The sequence below is a fragment of the Hyla sarda genome, chromosome 1, assembly GCF_029499605.1.
Source record: "Hyla sarda isolate aHylSar1 chromosome 1, aHylSar1.hap1, whole genome shotgun sequence".
Lineage (NCBI taxonomy): Eukaryota > Metazoa > Chordata > Amphibia > Anura > Hylidae > Hyla > Hyla sarda.
This window is the reverse complement of record NC_079189.1, coordinates 305,840,907-305,861,051: the sequence shown is the minus strand read 5'-3', so window position 1 is coordinate 305,861,051 and position 20,145 is coordinate 305,840,907. Positions and strand designations below refer to the sequence as shown.

The 20,145-nt window shown below is 39.3% G+C and overlaps 1 protein-coding gene across 2 annotated transcripts in view; it reads right to left on the bottom strand.

Moving 5' to 3' along the window:
* The window catches only part of NCAN (neurocan), a 195,868-nt gene that overhangs the window by 43,634 nt on the left and 132,089 nt on the right, over positions 1 to 20,145 (bottom strand). Inside the window, exon 7 of one of the 2 annotated variants that reach the window (XM_056518203.1) lies at positions 12,357 to 13,463. The exons of the other annotated variant lie outside the window; for it this stretch is intronic. Coding sequence (XP_056374178.1) covers positions 12,357 to 13,463 — 1,107 coding nt within the window. The remainder of the gene's footprint in view (positions 1 to 12,356; positions 13,464 to 20,145) is intronic. 2 annotated transcript variants of the gene reach the window in all.

The following is a 20,145-nucleotide window of genomic DNA, read 5'->3' as shown; positions in this document are numbered from 1 at the left end:
CCCCCCCCCCAACAACCAGCATGCCCAGACATTCTTTGACTGTCCAGGCATGCTTGGGGTTGTAGTTTTGCAACAGCTGGAGGCACATGATTGGTAAAACTCTGTGATACAGCAGTGTTGCTGCAGGCTGCGTTCCTCCTGCAGCCTTGTCAATCAGCCATCTCGTGTCCATGACCCTTGGACACGCTCATTTTGCTGGTGAGATTTTCAAAGGCAGTTTTCTTTAATAAAATGTGATTTCTTTTTTAAAGAAATATATTTGAAAAACTATTGTTTTGCCAAAATGTACAGCATATACATTTTTTTTTTATATCTGACAGTGCCCATTTAAGATGTTGCTGTCAAAACTGACAGCATTATTTAAACATTAGTGATAGTGGTATATGCGTCAAATCAGCTTCCCGTGGAAGGCCTTGATGAGCACCATGAGAGATCTGGCAGGTGCCTCGACACTGCTCTAGCCACACTCTGTTTTCTCGCTATTTCAATTTCAGACATACACTTCAGAAAAATACTTCAATAGGGGAATATAAATAAATTAGTGCGCAGAGCTGCAACATGGAAAAAGTCACAGATTGTGTGAAAACGGGAGCGCAAGTGCAATAATAAATGTGGGCCTATGCGCTTGAGGGGTGTAGTTTTCAAAATAGTAGGCCATGTGTTTTTTTGTTTTTTTTGCTGTTATGGCACTATAGGGGCTTCCTAAATGCGACATGCCCCCCTCCATTTCATCAAAATTTGCAAATGTGACTCCTTCTCTTCTGAGCATTGTAGTGCGCCCGCAGTGCACTTGACGTCCACACATGGGGTATTTCCATACTCATAGGAGATGGGGCTACAAATTTTGGGGGGCATTTTATCCTATTACCCCTTGTAAAAATAAAAATTTGGGGGGAAAACCAGCATTTTTGTGGAAAAAAAAAATAATAATTTACACATCCAACTTTAACGAAAAGTCGTCAAACACCTGTGGGGTATTAAGGTTCACTGTACCCCTTGTTACGCTCCTTGAGGGATGTAGTTTCCAAAATAGTATGCCATGTGGGTTTTGTTTGCTGTCCTGGCACCATAGGGGCTTCCCTTCTGAGCCCTCTACTGCACCCCCCGAACACTTGACATACACATATGAGGTATTTCCCTACACAAGAGAAATTGGGTTACAAATTCTAGGAAGATTTCTCTCCTTTTACCACTTGCAAAAATTCAAAAACTGGGTTTACAAGAACATACGAGTGTAAAAAATGAAGATTTTGAATTTTCTCCTTTACCTTGCTGCTATTCCTGTGAAACGCCTAAAGGGTTAACACACTTACTGAAGGTCATTTTGAATACTTTTAGGCGTGCAGTTTTTACAATAGGGTAATTTGTGGGGTATTTCTAATATGAAGGCCCTTCAAATCCACTTTAAAACTGAACTGGTCCCTGAAAAATTCCGAATTTGAAAATTTTGTGAAAAATTGGAAAATTGCTGCTGAACTTTGAAGCCCTCTTATGTCTTCCAAAGTAAAAACATATCAACTTTATGATGCTGACATAAAGTAGACATATTGTATATGTGAATCAATATATAATTTATTTTTAATGTCCATTTTCCTTATAAGCAGAGAGCTTCAAAGTAAGAAAAATGCAAAATTTTAAATTTTTTTCATCAAATTTTGGAATTTTTCACCAGGGAAATTATGCAAGTATTGACAAAATTTTACATCTAACATAAAGTAGAATATGTCATGAAAAAACAATCAGAATGAAAGGTAAAAGCATCCCAGAGTTATTAATGCTTACAGTGACAGTGGTCAGATGTGCAAAAAACGCTCTGGTCCTTAAGGCCAAAATGGGTCTGGTCCTTAAGGGGTTAAGGCTCACTTACCTGCTCTGTGCAGGTCTGTGCATATAAAATTAATAGCGATTAAAAAAAAGTCACATATAAGCAAAATTGCATCCTTAATATTATTGACCCACAGAATAGAGGTAATATGTCATTTTATCCATAAGTGCATGAAACCCCCCCCCAAAAAGTTGCAAAATGGCAGTTTTCTTTTCAGTTTTCCCCCAGAAATATATATATGTATATATTTTTTTTGCACCATGCATTTTCCGGTAAAATGAAAAGTGTCATTACAAAGTAAAATTGGTTGCACAACAAACAAGCCCTCATATGGGTCTGTGGATTGAAAAATAAAAGAAGGCAAGGAAACTTGCTGTATCCTAAGGGCAAAATGGGCTGTGTCCTAAGGAGTTCAGACATTAACCCCTAAAGGACATAGCCTAGTGTTACAACTAGCGTTCCAACCAGACACGCTGGCCATGAGCACCCTGCTGCCCGCCCTCCTCTGCTGGCGGTGCCTCGGTTTGCATCGCGGGACGCACCCGTATGCGAGCGCCAGGCCGTTATTCCTGTGCGCATCGGCTCTCTGCCATTTAAAGGGCCAGTACGCCCTTAATTGGTTACTGCTGCTCATTGACACTATAAGGGTCAGCACTTCCTGTTTCCCCTTGCAGGATCTTTGTGCTCATTAGCCAAGAGAGAGCGTTCCTGTTTTGTATTGCCTTGCTGTGTTCTGACCTCCTTGCTTCGTTCCTGACTATGATCCTCTGCCGCCTGCCCTGACCTTCTGCTTTTCTTGACTACAAGTTTGCTTCATCCTTCCAGTGCTAAGTGTCACCTTGGCAGCCTGTGTGGACAAGTCGTGCCAGGGGTAGCGACCTGGGTGCTGCCTGCCGCAAGTCCATCCCACTTTGCAGCGGGCTCTGGTGAATACCAGTGGCACCTTAGATGCCACTCCCTGGTACGGCCCACACCATAATCCACACAGGTTCAGCGGATCCACTTCTTCAGTGCTGCTGACACCTAGTTTGTTATCCATATAAGAAAAACACAGCTGCTTTCCTTTGAAAACAGCACTACACTTGTCCTCAGTTTGTGTGTGTCACCATACCTCGGCTCTACTTGGCAGTTTTCACAGTAACTCTATAACATAGTCAGTACTGACAATTGATGGAGCCTAACTCCTGAGCATGTGTCGTCTGAGCGCTGTAATTGTATGTTAGTTCATGGAAAATGCATAGTTTCCACAACAATAATAGAGCAAAGCAGGAAGTGGTTAAAGAGTTCTCTCGCATTTAATGCCCTTCTTTCTGTACCATCATGAGTTATCACTTTTAAGATTCCTAAACCTTTCTTTTTTTTTTTTTTACATGCACGTCTAATGTCCAACAAAAAGACTCAATGGCCAATAAATGCTTCAGAGCAGATGGAGCAATAAATCTGTCCTACTGTGGATGATGTCTTTCTTATGTGCAGTGGGGTTTTTCAAGTATCCACCGTGGGTTAAATACTGGAGGACATAACATTTTACCAAACCATTGGCTATGTATATTTTCCAATAACAATGTCAAGTAAAATACGATTTACTCCATTGTTTATCAACATAAACTAACACTAAAACGTTTATAGCCGAACATTAGAAGAGTCATCTTTAGTACTACTAAATAGCTTGGAAGTAAAAAGTTAAAGTCTAAAAAGTCTTTTAAATTTTATTTAGGATAAAGTTATACAGGGTGCAGAGGTAGCAGTCTCACATAGACTAGTCACATAAGAACATTATAATAACACATGTATTATAAATGCCAAATAGTATGGGGAACTATTCCAAAATCTGCTTTGGGTGCAGACACTCCAGTTTACTACTCCTCTGACCTTATTTTATATCACTAATGGATATTTTGCCACAAATCACTTGCTGAACGTTAAGACTTATTTTTGTGTCTTTGCATCTTAAACCATTGTATGTTCCCAAGGCCCACAAGCTACAGTCTTACTTATCTGGGATTAGAAAGAGATTTACTAAGAATTGACTAGGCCAGTGTGAATACATGACAGGTGTATTACAGGTATTATTTTTTATCCTGTTCAGTAAAACCACATCTTATCTTGGCTTTTCCTGCAACAAATACTCTATATTTGTTAGAAGTGACTATTGACAGGTATTAAAAGATCATTATGTGGGGCACAAATGTTATTGGGTTAGGCAGCTGAAAATAAACTTATGCTGGCTGCTGCCAACACTGTTTCATTGTTATAGTGTTCCTCCGTTTATAAAGTTAGTAACATTTTAATTATTACTCAACATTATTGTTTACATAGCATCAGCGCAATAGTACCGGTACAATGAGCAACATCGATGTGGTCAGCTAATCCAAGAATGCAACAGCTGACCAATCCAGTTTCCCTTCTAGCATATATCTAAGAAATCAATATGTTTTGTCAGTATTTAAAAGACAATCCTTTATGGGCACCAGGACACACACACACACACACACACACACTATGGCTCAGATTTACTAAAACTGTCTCATTATTAGACAGTGCACATTTAAATGGACAATCTTCAAATGCACCAGATCCATCAAAGTTTGTAAGGCTGATAGATCTGGCATATCAAAAGTCTAGTCAAAATTTAGACAAAATAAATAAATACAATTTTTGCGTACTTCAAACCAGAATCGTGCCCCAAAATTTAGTTTTTTTTGGCAAGTCAAGTCCACGCCCCATTTATCCCAATGTCATGTTCACCTTACAGATGCCAATTGTCTCTAATAAACACCAAAAACTGTGAGCCAATCACCATGGATAAAAATCAGGCTTAATAAACCCACCTAAGCACATGTAGCCCAGTATTTATCAATAGCAATATTAAATTGTAATATGCTCAATCATAGACATATATATATACCTAATATCCACCCCCTCTATGCGTTTCTATCAGTCTATATTGACCAATGTCATCAGAATGGCGAGGAGTATCACCTGAAATGTCCAAAAATAATAATAACACACATGGGTTATTATCCTATTATATAGTGGTCCTTCAATTGGTTTCTCGCAGACCCCATACACTACATACAACTGTAGGATAAATAAGTTCCAGCCTGCACAGAACATGAGCATCACAAGGCCACAGACACATAGAGATGGCCGTCACAAGTTGCCCTCCTCAAGCAGTGGTCTCGTACAAATTGTGCCTAAAGGTGGAAAAAGAGATACATATACTAGTTCCATATTACTGTGATGCCCCTATCCCTAAATCTGGCTCTGTCCTGGGCTTGCACCTTGTATTCCCCAATCTCCGAACAGTTTATTCTATAGTGGAGATGTTGCCCCCTGATTGTCCCTTTTTTGAGGGGCCCAGGGTGGCAGCTCTCCCACCTCAGGAGACTGTTGGTGGCAGTTTTTGTTTACGAAACACCATAAGGTCCCCTTGATATTTTGACATCCAGAAATGCTAGTTCTTGCTTATGCATCTCAAATGGGAAAAACAGGCCAATTTCGTTGTTGTTAAGTGACTGCACAAAATCCACAAAGTCCTTTTCCGGATTCCCCCACAAGATGAACGCATCGTCGATAAAACAGACCCACAATATGGCTAGATCATTTCTCTCTCTCATCCGAGAAAATAGTTGTGGCCTTCCACCAACCCAGGACCATATTAGCATATGAGGGGGCACAGGGGCTCCCCATAGCTGTGCCCCTGAGTTGGTGGTAGGTGTGGCCATTAAAGAAGAAGTAGTTCTTTGTTCACACAAATTTTAACAGATCAAGAACAAAGTTGTTATGTTATGACAACTGAACTCTCCTAGAAGATAGATAATATGCTACAGCTCTCAGCCCTAATTCATGATGGATAGACGAGTATAGTGCTTCTACATCGATACTACAGAGTTGTTTCCTCAACCGATACGTCCTCTAGCTTTTTTAAGAGGTCAGTAGTGTCACGAAGGTACGATGGTAGCGTCTCAACGAATGGTCTAAAAATGTTATCGATGTAGACCCCCACATTTCGGTTCAAACCCCCCTTGCTTTTTATCCATGGTAATTGGCTCACAGTTTTTGGTGTTTTTTAGAGACACGATATTAAAAGTTAAGTTTTAGGCCCTATCTTATTTTATAATTTTTGAGTTTTTGTACCGCCAGATAGTGTCCACCAAGTGGGGCTGATGAGGCCAGAACAAGACTCATCAACAAAATTTCCATCTAAGCTGATAACTCAGAAGAGTTATTTTGTGTTTTAAACACTTTTTGCAACTCACTGGACAGTTTTAAAAAGTGTCTAGGAGGGTGGGAGGCGGTGTGTGTGGGGGGGGGGGGGTAGGGAGTATGGGTTGTTTGCTTAGCAAAAAAAAGAGGTTGCTTAAAATGCACCAAAAATACAGCAAGTGGTGTCTATCATTTTAGCAAGATGTGCCACAGGCAACAAGAATACAGTTTACCTCTGTAAAGCTGAGGTCTTCAAGATCTCTTTAAACTGCTAGGTTTCATATAGTTGACAAACTACTGAATAATACTTTTGCTGGGTCACATATTCTTCTTGCAGTGGTACAGTACCTGAAATAAATAGTTACTGTCACTGGTCTGCTAACTATCATACCGTGGCACTGGATTTGGATCTACTAGATACTGTATTTTCCCCAGTACAGCACTATTTATTTAAAACATGTCTATTTGGAAGTGCAGTAGCTGTACAAGCTAGTGCGTTCAGCTCTGACATAATGGATCTTATTGCTATAGGGCTGTTATAGCTAAAATCTCATATATCTGTCCCTCCATTCCTGATTGATGAAGGTTAGGGCCAGACTTACACATACTGTATACCTATAAAAATGGAAAAGAGTCCATCTTCCTGACACTAATTTCAAGCCTGAACGCTTCTGTCCCCTCTTGATATCACCCCCCTTCTTTCTGTCTGATGAATGGTCCTCATTTAATCAATGACCACTCCACAATAACAAAGGGATTAGGTGGACATGTTTATTAAAGAACTTGTCAACGTTTCTGCCCAAAGCTAGATGTTTGCCTGGGACAATTAATTCTGACTCGTGCCTGGAAACATAGCTGACAGTTTGTAAATACGGTAGCCCATTACATACTCCATGCAATAGTAAAATACTGTATATGAGCAGAAGACGAAACGTGAGTTTAGTATTTTCTTTTAAAACTTTATAGTATACACATCTATTATGTGTTATAGCATCAGAATGATTGATCTCATCTTCGACAACTTAAAGGGTTACTCCGGCGCTAAGACAACTTATCCCCTATCCAAAGGATAGGGGATAAGATGCCTGATTGTGGGGGTCCCGCCGCTGGGGACCCCCAGAATCTTTCATGCAGAGCCCCGCTATCATCAGCCTCCGGAGCGAACATCGCTCTGGGTCTGATGACTCATGATCACAAGGCCGGAGTATCGTGACGTCATGGCTTTTGCCTCCGTGACAGCCACCACACCCCCTCCCACAGACTTGCATTGACGGGGCAGAGCGTGATGTCACATGGGGGTGGAGTCATGACGTCATGATACTCTGGCCCCGTGGTCGTCACGCTTCACACTCGAAGCCTCCAGCGATGCGAAGAGCTCACAACGGTGGGTACGGAATGACAGATTGCAGGGGTCCCCAACGGCAGGACCCCCGTGATCGTACATCTTATCCCCTATTCTTTGGATGGGGAGAAGATGTATTAAGGCTGGAGTACCCCTTTACAACTAAGCTGACACTTCCTATACTGTACAGAAAACATTTCAGCATCTTACCCTTATTATCTCATACAGCATGACAGTGAAAGGTCACTCACAATAGATAATAGACACAGCTCACTTCCTCCCCATCCTACACACTGACCTCTGCACAGGTGACAGGACATGCCTAAAAAACTCTTCCAAAGAAGTCAATAGGGCGCCTTCAGTCTGTTGTGTCTATGTCCATGTGGCTTGCCATGATGCATATTTCTTTAAATTGTTAAAAGTTGCTAAGGCATGATGACTGATCCCATAAAAACACAAAAAGGGAATCGGTATCTGACTTGAATCAGTACAAAAAAATGGTGATTACCCTCAATGTAACTCTTACTTCCAAATAGTATACATGCTTGCTGTATAATCATTACAGTAGGTGTAAGTAATGTTAAGAATCCCAATCTCCCATCCTCATACATCTATTTTCTACCTTTTAATGCTTTGTAAATGCAAAATAAACCTGCTGGCACATTAAACATTTAAGTTAACATACTCATCAGTGTGTGCAATAACACTTGGGACAGACTTCAGTAAAAAATGGAAACCTGCAGATGAGTACTGCAGATGGTTGCTCTTGCAGGACAAAATCCCCTCCCATTATCACTGTGGATGTAACGTAAACCCACCAGGGAGAATTTGGCAGAGAGCAGTGGGCTGTGGGCAAAACTGGTTAGAGATGGAGCTTCAGAAAGTTCATTATTGGGAGCCCAAGCTGTAATCAAAGCTGTGATTTCATTGCTAAATGAAGCTTGTAACAAGGGATAAAGGCAATTCATCTGAACGCAGCAGGGACCTGATAAACAGCACACATTTCCATTCGCTTTACCAGGAAGTGATACTGCCTCCAAAATTTAACCTTTTACTGTAACAAACCGTGAATTTGTTATATGTCTCCTTCTATAAAAATAGGTCTTAAGACATTGATTTTAACAAGAGATGGTGACCGGTGGACATAAAATCACACAACTTGGCTAGGTTCACTCATCAGAAGCTCTGGATGGAATTTTTCCAAAATACAGAGAGCAGCCCATAAACAGCAATGTCTGTGGCATAGATTTAGCCTAAAGAATGGACAAGATCATTCTTTTGGTGGTGGAATTTCAGCGGTAGGTTATCCGCTGCTAATATTACATAGCGTGCAACGTGCAGCCGAATCCCATTGCTGGCGCCGGAATTTCCAAGCAGAATTTTGGATGGAAATTCCAGAGCATAAATCTAGCCTAGCCTCTAGTACATATGTGTATAAATGCTGTTTTATTTTTACAAATCATAAAGTGGTCAGAAAAATATAAGATAATTGTGTAGGTAGGGAAATTACTGTGGGTTATTTTATATTAGAATTTTTCTGTCAATGGTTTGTTTAAACCTAACTGGAGCGCTATGCACCCCTTTTTATTGGTATGCCACAATTTTCCCAAAACATGCTCCAAATAAGCAAATCTGGGAAAAAATCCAAATAGGGGCAAAAGCCTCCAACAATAGTAAATCTGGACTACAGTGTCTATAATAGTCCATAAAACAATTTTAGTATGCATATTATTTTGTCTTTATAATCTACCACGCTGAAATTTTTTCTTTAACCCCTTAAGGACACAGCCTATTTTGGCCTTGAGGACACAGCCAATGTCCATTTTTATTTTTTCTTAGAATCTTTGCTTTTTCCTTTTAAGAGGCATAACTATTTTATTTTTCCACCTAGAGCCATATGAGTGCTTGTTTTTTCCAATTGTACTTTGTGATGACACCTTTTTTTTTTTACCATTAAATGTATGGCAAAACCAAAAAAATATATTATTTTTAGGGAGAAATTGAAAAGAAAATTGCACTTTTGCAACTTGGGGGGTAGCCCTGTACTTTATTGTAAAAATGTTCATTATGAGCCCCCTGAGCTAACCAACATGTGTGAGGTAATACTTTACATGTCATGGTCTAAAGGGTTAATGAAGGGAGTGGTGGTATTGCCAAATGACTCTAAAAGTCTGAAAAGTGTTAATAGAAAATATGATAATGATTAGAAACACAACTCTTTAAATGTACAACAATTTTCCTGCTTTAGTGACACATTTTTAGAACCCAATTCTCACTATGACAGGCCAATCTAGGTGACAATGGTTTTCTGCTAAATGCAATTTACAAATTGAAAACTTATATTCTTGCCACTTTATAAAAAAAAATTCAAGTAGTAAACTGATGCAAATATTATGCTGTCAGAGGACTTCTTTTCATGCGTAATAGCTGGGTTTTCAAAACATGCAATGTACATACAAGTCTACTGCTTATCTCAACATGAGCTGAATACAGAGAATTCCACAATAGGCAGATGTGGACTATGCGTATTTTAACTTTCCTCTATAGTAAATTCCATATAAAGATAACAGAGCGTCATTCTCTGATAACTCATATTACAGCGTTACTCTCGTTAAAAACAACTTTCTTTTCCATTTAATACTTCCTTAAAAATGAAGCATTTTCCTAATATACTTCATTAAAAAATGTTATTGCAAAAGATCTGAAATAAATGTTTAAAAACATGGCCTCTAGGGGTCTCTGTCTCTTTAATTTTGAAAACAAACCCTGGTATCTAGGGCTCTTTTGTCCCGACAACTAAGAAAGGGAATGGGAGAGGGAGTGGGGGTGTGGTTTTCTCTCTCCTCTGATCACTCAGTACAATGTATAATCCAGCTTTCAACTGTGTGAGGAGAACACCTTGGAGATCCAGACAAGATGCAGACAGCTTGCAGCCTCTTCAGTTGAGACACAATAAAAGGTGCAAAACTATTATTATATGCAAAATGGTTTCTCTTTGGTCATTTTATGAACTTATTTTTTGTGTATTTGCACCATATAGGTTCACATGACTGTTTTAGGGTTATAAAAAGCATGCACTTTGGTCACAAAGCTGTGAAAATGTAATTTTTTTTTACACAAAATGCAGGTTTTTCTTCTGTCTCTGCACTATATAGTTTCACATGGCTACATTAGAGTTATGTAGAGCATGCATGGCTGCATTAGAGTTAGATAGAGCATGCATTTAGGCAATATGCATTGAAATATGTTTGTGCCGACCTCTTGACAAGGGAGAGGGGAGGGGGAGAGAAGTAGCTCATCATACTCCAGGGAAGTAATTCCCTGAGAGGAATTCAGAAAGACTCATCATAGTAATACTTAGATTAAAAGGTATTTTACATATTAATACATGCATATCATTATGCATACAGGTCTTAGGGCACATTACTACACTGATTTAAGCATTTTTTCTTTCTTACTAATGAAAGTAACACTTTAAGGGAAATGTGTCATTACCTATAAGAAAGCTTTGATACCTTTTATGCCAAACCACATGTCCTCTAGGTGGTCCCCAGAGGTATTACTCCAACTTAACAGCCTTGATTTCTCCCTGCATGGGTATAAGAAGAGTACTATTACCAAGGCCAGTGGGGTGGGGAAAAGCTTCCAGGGACTGCCCCAATGGTTTATGGTTCAGACAGAAGGAAGTTGATGACAGGTTCCTTTTTAGTTACGTTTTTATGCTGACCATAACTTTTAAGATTCGTTGGTGAGTTCCCCCCCCCCCCCCCCCCACAATTTTCTATTTTACAATCTATGTTATAAAATTATCTTGAGCTCTTGCAGTTTTCACTCTAGCCACAAAGCTTAATGGGGTACTCTGGGGAACTTAACCCATAGCCCCCTCTCACCAACCTATGTATTTGTCTAAATATCATTCATTGGCTATATAGAGCAGTTCCCCTTTTTTAGCTGTCACTTACATGCAGAAAGTGAGAGAAAAATGTAATTTCTAGATCCACTTTGTCTGAGACCTAGCCCCCACCCTTCAGGACAACACAACCTGATTTCTGTCTGATTTCTGTTTGGTCTAGAGCTCTGGATGCACAGCCACACCTCCCGTCCTCCTCCCCTCCCTGCGTGAGGAGCTTGTGAGCTGTGAGAGAAAAGCAGTGAATATTCTCAGTCACAACTGAGCACATAGCTGCTGTCTTTCTGCTGAAAATCTAATCACTGACTTCTGCTATTCAGAGCACAGCATGATTTATTGCTAGGGGAAAGATAGTCTGAAAGAAAAGACATGCACAGTGTGTGAGTTGCAGTGTGAACATGCACACAGATAGTGAAAGCAGTTGGCCATAACACAGAGCTGCACTGACTTCTGGGAGTTGAGGTCTGTGCTGCAAACAAGGAAAAAGTATTTAGGAGACATCAGGGGCCAAAGGAGCTGCAAAAACCACATGATAACTACAGGGGACACAGAACAGGTATTGTGGTGGCTTTGGGGCATTTTTATGTTTCTTAACTTCCCTGAAGTACCCCTTTAATAATAAGCTGAGGTTTCCTGTCATGTGGAGCAACACAGACCATATTATAATGATAGGAGAGCAGTACATAGATAAGTACAAGGATAAGCATTATGGTCACAGCTCTCTACCGCCCTTTGCAAGCTCAGGTACTATGACAGTCCCCATAAAAATGTACTAAAAATTTAGTAATACATTTACAATCATAAAATAGAAACAGAAAAAAATTTACGTTTCAGTATCTGATCAGTAAAAAAAAAAACACAAATCATCTAGGTAAAATATTCACTATAAGAAAGTTATATAAGTCAACTTTTAATGAATTAATGGAATGAAAATAAAAAAACAAGACACTGTAAAATCATTTTTTTAAAATGATGACTTTGTGATGCAGCTAGGTTCTAGGTTCTTTCTTTCCTGTGCATGCATAGTAAAGTAACATTTTGTATTGTTATATAATTGAATGCATTCTTACTTCGTGATATTCCCCTACTATCCTCCACATCATTGGAAGCAGATGGAGATTCCACACGTTGCTGGCTGTCTATGTCTTTGTGTAGTTCTGTTGAGTGTTCAGTGCCATTGCCTACCAGGTTATAAGGTTCAATATGTTTCTGAAGTGAAGGTTTTTTAGTTATATTCATACTCGCTTCCTCCTGGGCAAAAACATTTTGTTTTGAAGCTGTTGTGTTTGCTGGATTGCCAAGAGAACCTGGTTTGCTTTGTTGGCTACCGACTTCCAATGCGCTATTTTTATTTTCTATAGGAACAAGCATACTTAATTCACTCTGTAGCTGAACTGGGATAGTTGGAAACTGGATGTTTTCATAGGATGTTGAGGTCTCCAGGTTGTTACCCAATTCTTTAATACTTTTGTCAGAATTTAATATGTTCCGATCATTAAAAAGCCATGTGTACAGAGGAGAATTGTGATCATCTTCCGAAACAGAATTAATGTTTTTGTTTACCTGGTGCTCTTCAGATTCCTGACCAATATTTAACACTTCTTCAGAAGAATCTGCAATGGGCTCCTCAAGAAAGGCACTCCAACTGTTTTCTCTTAGCGTGGATTTCCTGTCCACCATATTCAAAGACCAGCGGTCTTCCTCTCTCTTGGGATCACCAGAATGGCTAGTCCTTTTCCTATCTGCACCTGGCATTATCTGTTGTATTTTGCTTGTGATTTTTTGCCTTTGGACTGGAATATCAGTGGTGGTTATGGCCTCTGGAACCCAAGTATGAGCTAAATCTGAATCTACTGTTTTCTGGGTCACTGTATGTTGTTGAACCTCTTCAGTGGATGCTGGGACAAGTAGCTTTGAAGACAATTCATTGATCTCCTTTGCAATTCCCACCAAGTTTATGGGTGTTACTGGATCACTGCCTTCCATTTTAAATCCATGTATTGTAGTAGATATAACACTGTCCGTGACAGGCAAAGCATTATTAAATTCCAACTGTATTATCTGTCCAAGCTCTTGACTTTGAAGTTGTGGTTTTATCAGCCTGAGGTCTTCCTGTGGCAAGAACACTGGACCTTGTTTCTCATTCCCCAGTGGGGTGGGGGCTGTTGCTTGAAGAGCTGTTGAGAGGCAACATGTCAAAAGGATAAATTAGAATCCTATCATGCTGAACGGGGAGAGAAGTCATCAAACCAAGCAAGAAGCTGCTCTTAATTCAGCAGTCAATTCCTAGCGATAGAAAGATCTAGACTTATCCATTTTCTGTTTCTATTTGGAAGCACACCAAAGATGCTCAAAGGATTAGCATACCAACATGCCACAGAACCTAGGTTTATTATATGACAATGCAATAAATATTTATGGAATGACTTTCAAATCTCAATTTCCACACAATTATGTATATGACATTTTGCAGTTACCGCTGCTGTGGTTTATAGCTGAGGTTCTGGAATTACTGGCCCTCATAGAGACTATATCATTATATTATAATGATAAAAATCTCTGCATGTGTCTGCGCCAGACACTTCCCCAGGTGGGAGCTTGTGTGAAATATATCTTGTGCCCATCTTGCTAGTCTGATTTACTGCACAGCACCTTTGCAGTATGCTGATTTTTCCTTGCCTTAACTTTTTCTCAATGAAGATTGAACTCAAATGAAGTCTACTTCACTTTACATAATTATTTAAATTTATTGGCTAAATGTTACAGACAAACACAAATACATTACAGCAGATATAAGAAAGATGATACAAATTTCGAGCAGATATTACTGAGACCATATAACACTGCTATAACAAGAGTTTACAGTCAATGAACTTATCCATAAATGTTTGCCAAAACATATGAACTGTACGTGTACTGCTTAAAAAAGGAACCTGTATCTACTAGGACAAATGTAGAAGATCTTTTGCTATCTAGTTAGTGTTTCCTTTTACATATACATAGTTTCTGTCTATCCATCCCATTCTTTATCTTATTATCTTTCTTGTTACCAATTAACAAATAAATATAATAGTTTACTATTAACACAGGATGTAAAATGTTTATTAAAACCATAGACATCTTATCCCCTATCCAAAGTATAGGGAACCAGATGTCTGATTGCAGGGAGCCCACTGCTAGGACCCCCCCCCCCCCCCCCCCACGATCTCCATGTAGCACCAGGCGTTCTGTGCCGGGCTGCTGCTCCAGTCTTTGAAACCTTTGAGTTTAAGGGATAGGAGACGTGAGGTCACTTCATGCCCCCTCATGACGTCATGCCCCCCTCCATTCATGTCATAGACCCTCTCATGACGTCACGCCATGCCTCCTCGGGACATCCCGCCATGGCGTGACGTCACATCTCCAGTCCCGGAAACTCAGAGGTTTCTGACACTAGAGCAGCAGCCTGGCACAGAATGCATGGTGCTGCACGGAGATTGCGGTGAGATTGCAGTGACCCCCCCCCCCCCCTGCGATCAGACATCATATCCCCTATCCTTTTAATAGTGGATAAGATGTCTATGGGCGTAATACCCCTTTAAAAATTGTTAGCAGGGCCACCATTATGGCAGTGCAGAAAGTACCACTGTCAGGGGCCCATACCAGCTAAACTATATTAAAGGGCCCATTGCTACCGGCTCTCCCAATCTTCTACTGCACTCCACACTGCATGTAAGTTAAAAGAACAAGCCCTTTGCAAGGCAGCAAAGCTAGCTTTTTAATGAGCTAATATCACAGACAGTCCTCTCCCTCTGCCCTGTCTGGACTTTGAGGGCCCTCCATGCTTAGAAGATTAGAGGCCCAGCACTTCCCCACAGTGCACACTGTCCTCCAGCCTGTCACCCAGGTCGCTGCCTCCGCACAGAATATCAATCCTTAACTTACTATACAGACCCAGGTGACAGGCAGGGCCCTTTCCCATGGCCCCTTTTCTGACCCAACCCCCCCCCCCCCCACCACCACCATCAGTAATGTCCCCTGCCTACTGCTGTGTATATTGAGCTCTATACCACTCGGAAGTTGGGCATATGAGGAGAGGAGGGGCTACAGGCTGCACAGTGCGAGCTGGGAGTTGAATTGAAGCTGGAGGCTACACAAGATGGGGCCTGGAGCTTACCAATCCTACCTAAAAAGTTAGCATCTGTGTCTGTGTGTTTCTTCTTTACTTATTTGTGGCTTAGTAGTGGAAGCTGTCAGATAGATTTAATCTATTACTAAGCCAGAGTTAAGTGTTAAATGGCTAGCACTACCCCCAGGTAGCCAGGTATCGGCAGGCCCAGACCATCAAAAGAAAATTTTGGTCCGAGACTGGGATGGTAGCAGGCTCTGCATCTGTTGCAATACTACAACACCCATCATGCCTTTAGTTATGCGAGCATGCAAAGCTACAGATTGTGGAAGCGCCAGCACATAGATAGTACTAGTGAAGTGTACTACACTTCTAGAGCTTCTCAGGGTCTTGATGTCAGTAATGACATCCTGTGCAGTGAAGTGGCCATAAGTCAGTAAATGGCTGATAACTTAGCATTCGTGGTGTAAACTTGGAGCGGTTGCACTGCGCATGCTCCAGCTATGAACTAGGAGGAGATTTATCAAAACATGTCCAGAGGAGAAGTTTCTGAGTTACCCATAGCAACCAATCAGATTGCTTCTTTCAGTTTTGAAAATGCCTCTGAAAAATGAAAGAAGCGATCTGATTGGTTGCTATGGGCAACTCAGCAACTTTTCCTCTGGACAGGTTTTGATAAATCTCCCCCACTGTGGGTTGACAGCACTGATGTCAGTTATGTTGTTATGTTCTCCCACGCTGTCGATCCCCCGGACATATGAACAAGTGGGACATCATTGGAAGAAGATGAAACACAGCTGGCCAGGGACATGTGTACATAATGTAAGTGCATTGCACATATTCACAACATCAAACCATAAGCAACAATATCCTCATTTGATGCTTTGGAGCAGCACAGGAGACATTTAAGGGAACCAGTGGGGGATACCCAGATGATGAATCCCCTTTTCTGTTCCATACGCTGGTGTATCTTTCAATAAGATGAGAATTATTTATCTGATTAAGGCTTCCATCAAATATTCATTGAAAAGGATTAGTCAGGACAAACCTATCGATTTAAGTGAATCAATTTTTCTCGGCATTCCTAATTCATTTGTCCCTCACCATGTAACCTTCTAAAGCCCCTGTATCATTTTCACGCTATGTGACTTTTACTGCTGGGAAATATCTGGCCCTATAAGGATGAAAGATTGTTAGTAATAAAGCTCTTATAGGACTAAATTGTCATTATCAGTATTTATCATACCTGGGAGCTGCAGGATCAGCTGAGCTGTGAAGGCTTGCATTGTCTTTCTAGGGGTATTAGGTTTGTCAGGGAAAATTCTGCAGTCATTTAGGAAGTTATTATTGGCAGAATTTTATTAACACAGTGTTGTACATATCTAAAGGATGCAAAGACATGCCATTTCAAATTAGATATAAAATGGCAACAAAACAGAGTTAGAATGCCTGATTATAGAATGTATTAGGAGATTCGGTCATTCCATATGCCTTCTAGACATGTGCACATCGGAAAAATGTGTTTCTCTTTGTTTAGTTTCTTTTTATTAAGCACATTTTTTCATTCCATAGTTTTTTTTTTACTTCATTCTGTAGTCTGAACTTTTTTTTGTTCACACTACAGTAACATTTTGTTCAGTTTCTTTTTGTTAAGCACATTTTTTCATTCCATTGTTTTATTGTTAACCTTATTTGGTATTCTAAACTATTTTTAATTGTGGAGTGAAATTATTGTTTTGGACCGATACGGCATTCGTAAATGCATTCTTCCGGATATGTTACGTCATCATTTATGTAACTATTGTTGCAAATTTTCCTTTAGTTTTTAATTTTGTTTAACCTGATTGCTTGGCCAAATATACCTTACACACAAAGGGGAGATTAAAGGGGTACTCCTGTGGAAAACTTGTGCCAGAAAGTTAAACAGATTTGTAAATTACAATGTGGGTTTGGAGAGGCTCTTGTCAATCAAATAACCATACGACCTGGGCTACCCAATTATATCACCTATACCCAAGGTGATGAAAATAGTTAAATGTAAATAAAAGGTAAATTGGGGCTCAAGGTCTTGAACAAATGGCCATAGGATATAGTTTAATATATAGACAACTATTTATTAATATATATATAAATATTAATATTGGTACACCTATCTCCACTAGTATTTTATTTATATATATATATTAATAAATAGTTGTCTATATATTAAACTATATCCTATGGCCATTTGTTCAAGACCTTGAGGCCCAATTTACCTTTTATTTAGATTTGTAAATTATTTGTATTAAAAAATCTTAATCCTTCCCGTACTTTTTAGGGGCTGCATACTACAGAGGAAATGTTTTTATTTTTGGATTTCTCTTATTTCACGAGCACAGTGCTTTCTGCTGACCTCTGCTGTCCATTTTAGGAACTGTCCAGAGCAGCATATGTTTGCTATGGGTATTTTCTCCTGCTCTGGACAGTTCCTAAAATGGACAGCAGAGGTCAACAGAGAGCACTGTGGTCATGACATAAGAAAAATCTAAAAATGAAAACATTTCCTCTGTAGTATACAGCCCCTAAAAAGTACTGGAAGGATTAAGATTTTTTAAGAGAAGTAATTTACAAATCTGTTTAACTTTCTGGCATCAGTTGATCTAAAAAAAAAAAAAAAGTTTTCCACGGGAGTACCCCTTTAAAAAACAAACAAACAAAACAAAAAATCCTGATGAAAAGATGCAGATAGCCCATAGCTACCAATCAGATTGCTGCTTTACTTTTCAAAAAGACCTCTAGAAAATAAAAGAAGCAATCTAATTGGTTAATATGGGCAACTGGTCAACCTTTGCGCTGCAAAAGTTTAGATAAATCTTCCCCAAATTCTCTTTCAGTCAGAAGATCTGCTCCGCCTCTCATTAAAATATACATACCCCCCTCCCTGTCTGCAGTCTAGAAATAAGGGGCATGACTTAGAGAAAAGGGGTATAGCTTTATATGGATCAGATTGCAAAGAAATTGGGGGGTATTCATGAAACGTGGAGGAGGTGCACAACGTTTTACTCCATTAATTCACATGGTGAAAACTGTGTACTTGCACCAAATGTATTACATGGTGCAGGGCATTTGATAAATCTGGTGCTGATCAAATTTCTCTGCGACAAATGTGCGACTTTTAATAATGCTGTACACACTCAGTTTCTAAGGCATGTCAGGACTGGTGTAGAATTGTGCCTAAATAAGCGCAGTTGCGCCAAAATATGCATCAAACTGAAAAGTCGCAAATCATAAATTCCCGAACACTGCATGATTTCAATTGAAATCACAACTTTCAACGTCACTTTGAAGATATTCTATTTGGTTTAGTCGCAAAACTTTGTCTCTAAAGAGCAACTACAACAAAAAATAGAGACAAACTACAGCCAAAATAATGGAGTACAAGGTTTTATACATACATGATGCAAATATTGGTTTAACATAAGCCAACCAAGAGGTGGTGTACAAAAAAGAATAGTGTCTAATATGTCTAGCAAGATACACCACTTTGATAAATTTGGTACATCTTCCACCTGCCTAGCAATGTTTCGGACAGTCGTACCTAAAAAAAATTAAAAAAAAAGGCTAGAAAAACTGCCACAGATTTTCCCTTTGTTTCTGCATTTTTTACCTTTGTGTGAAGAAAATTGCCTTTTTGGGCCCTGCCGGCCTTTTTTACAAATTCTGTTTTGTACCCCAAAAAAAAAAGATGCAGTAGGGATGGTAAAAATTGTAGGTAGCAAAATTAATATTTTTTAGAAATAAATTTTTATACAGTTTCAATCAGGGACCAATTTATGTGAGCGGGCAGGGACATAAAAATGTAGCAGCAATATTAAAAATGGATAAAGGGGCCATGTAATTGTCAAACTAATATTTTTTTTTATTAATTTAGTAAAACTTTTTATTATTAATTAATTTTAATAGTGTAATTTCTAAACTGTACTTTATTTTAGCTACTGTAAAACTTTATTAGGAATATTTCTGTCATTCTTTAGGTACTACTACTGCCTTCCAGCAGACCAGAGCAGAAGATCACACATAATACTGATCAGTGCTATGCCTCTGCATAGCACTGAACAGTATTAGCAATTTTAAGGGGTACTCCGGTAGAAAACTTTTTTTTAAATTAACCCCTTAAGGCCCGGGGGTTTTTCCGTTTTTGCATTTTCGTTTTTTGCTCCTTGCCTTTAAAAAATCATAACTCTTTCAATTTTGCACCTAAAAATCCATATGATGGCTTATTTTTTGTGCCACCAATTCTACTTTGTAATGACGTCAGTCATTTTGCCCAAAAATCTATGGTGAAACGGAAAAAAAAATCATTGTGCGACAAAATTGAAAAAAAGCAAAACGCTGTTTTGTAACTTTTGGGGGCTTCCGTTTCTACATAGTACATTTTATTCTGTAGGTCCATACGATTAAAATGATACCCTACTTATATAGGTTTGATTTTGTCGTACTTCTGGAAAAAATCATAACTACATGCAGGAAAATTAATACGTTTAAAATTGTCATCTTCTGACCCCTATAACTTTTTTATTTTTCCGTGTATGGGGCGGTATGAGGGCTCATTTTTTGCGCCGTGATCTGAAGTTTTTTAACGGTACTATTTGATAGGACTTATTGATCGCTTTTATACATTTTTAAATGATATAAAAAGTGACCAAAAATGCACTATTTTGGACTTTGGAATTTTTTTGCGCGCACGCCATTGACCGAGCGGTTTAATTAAT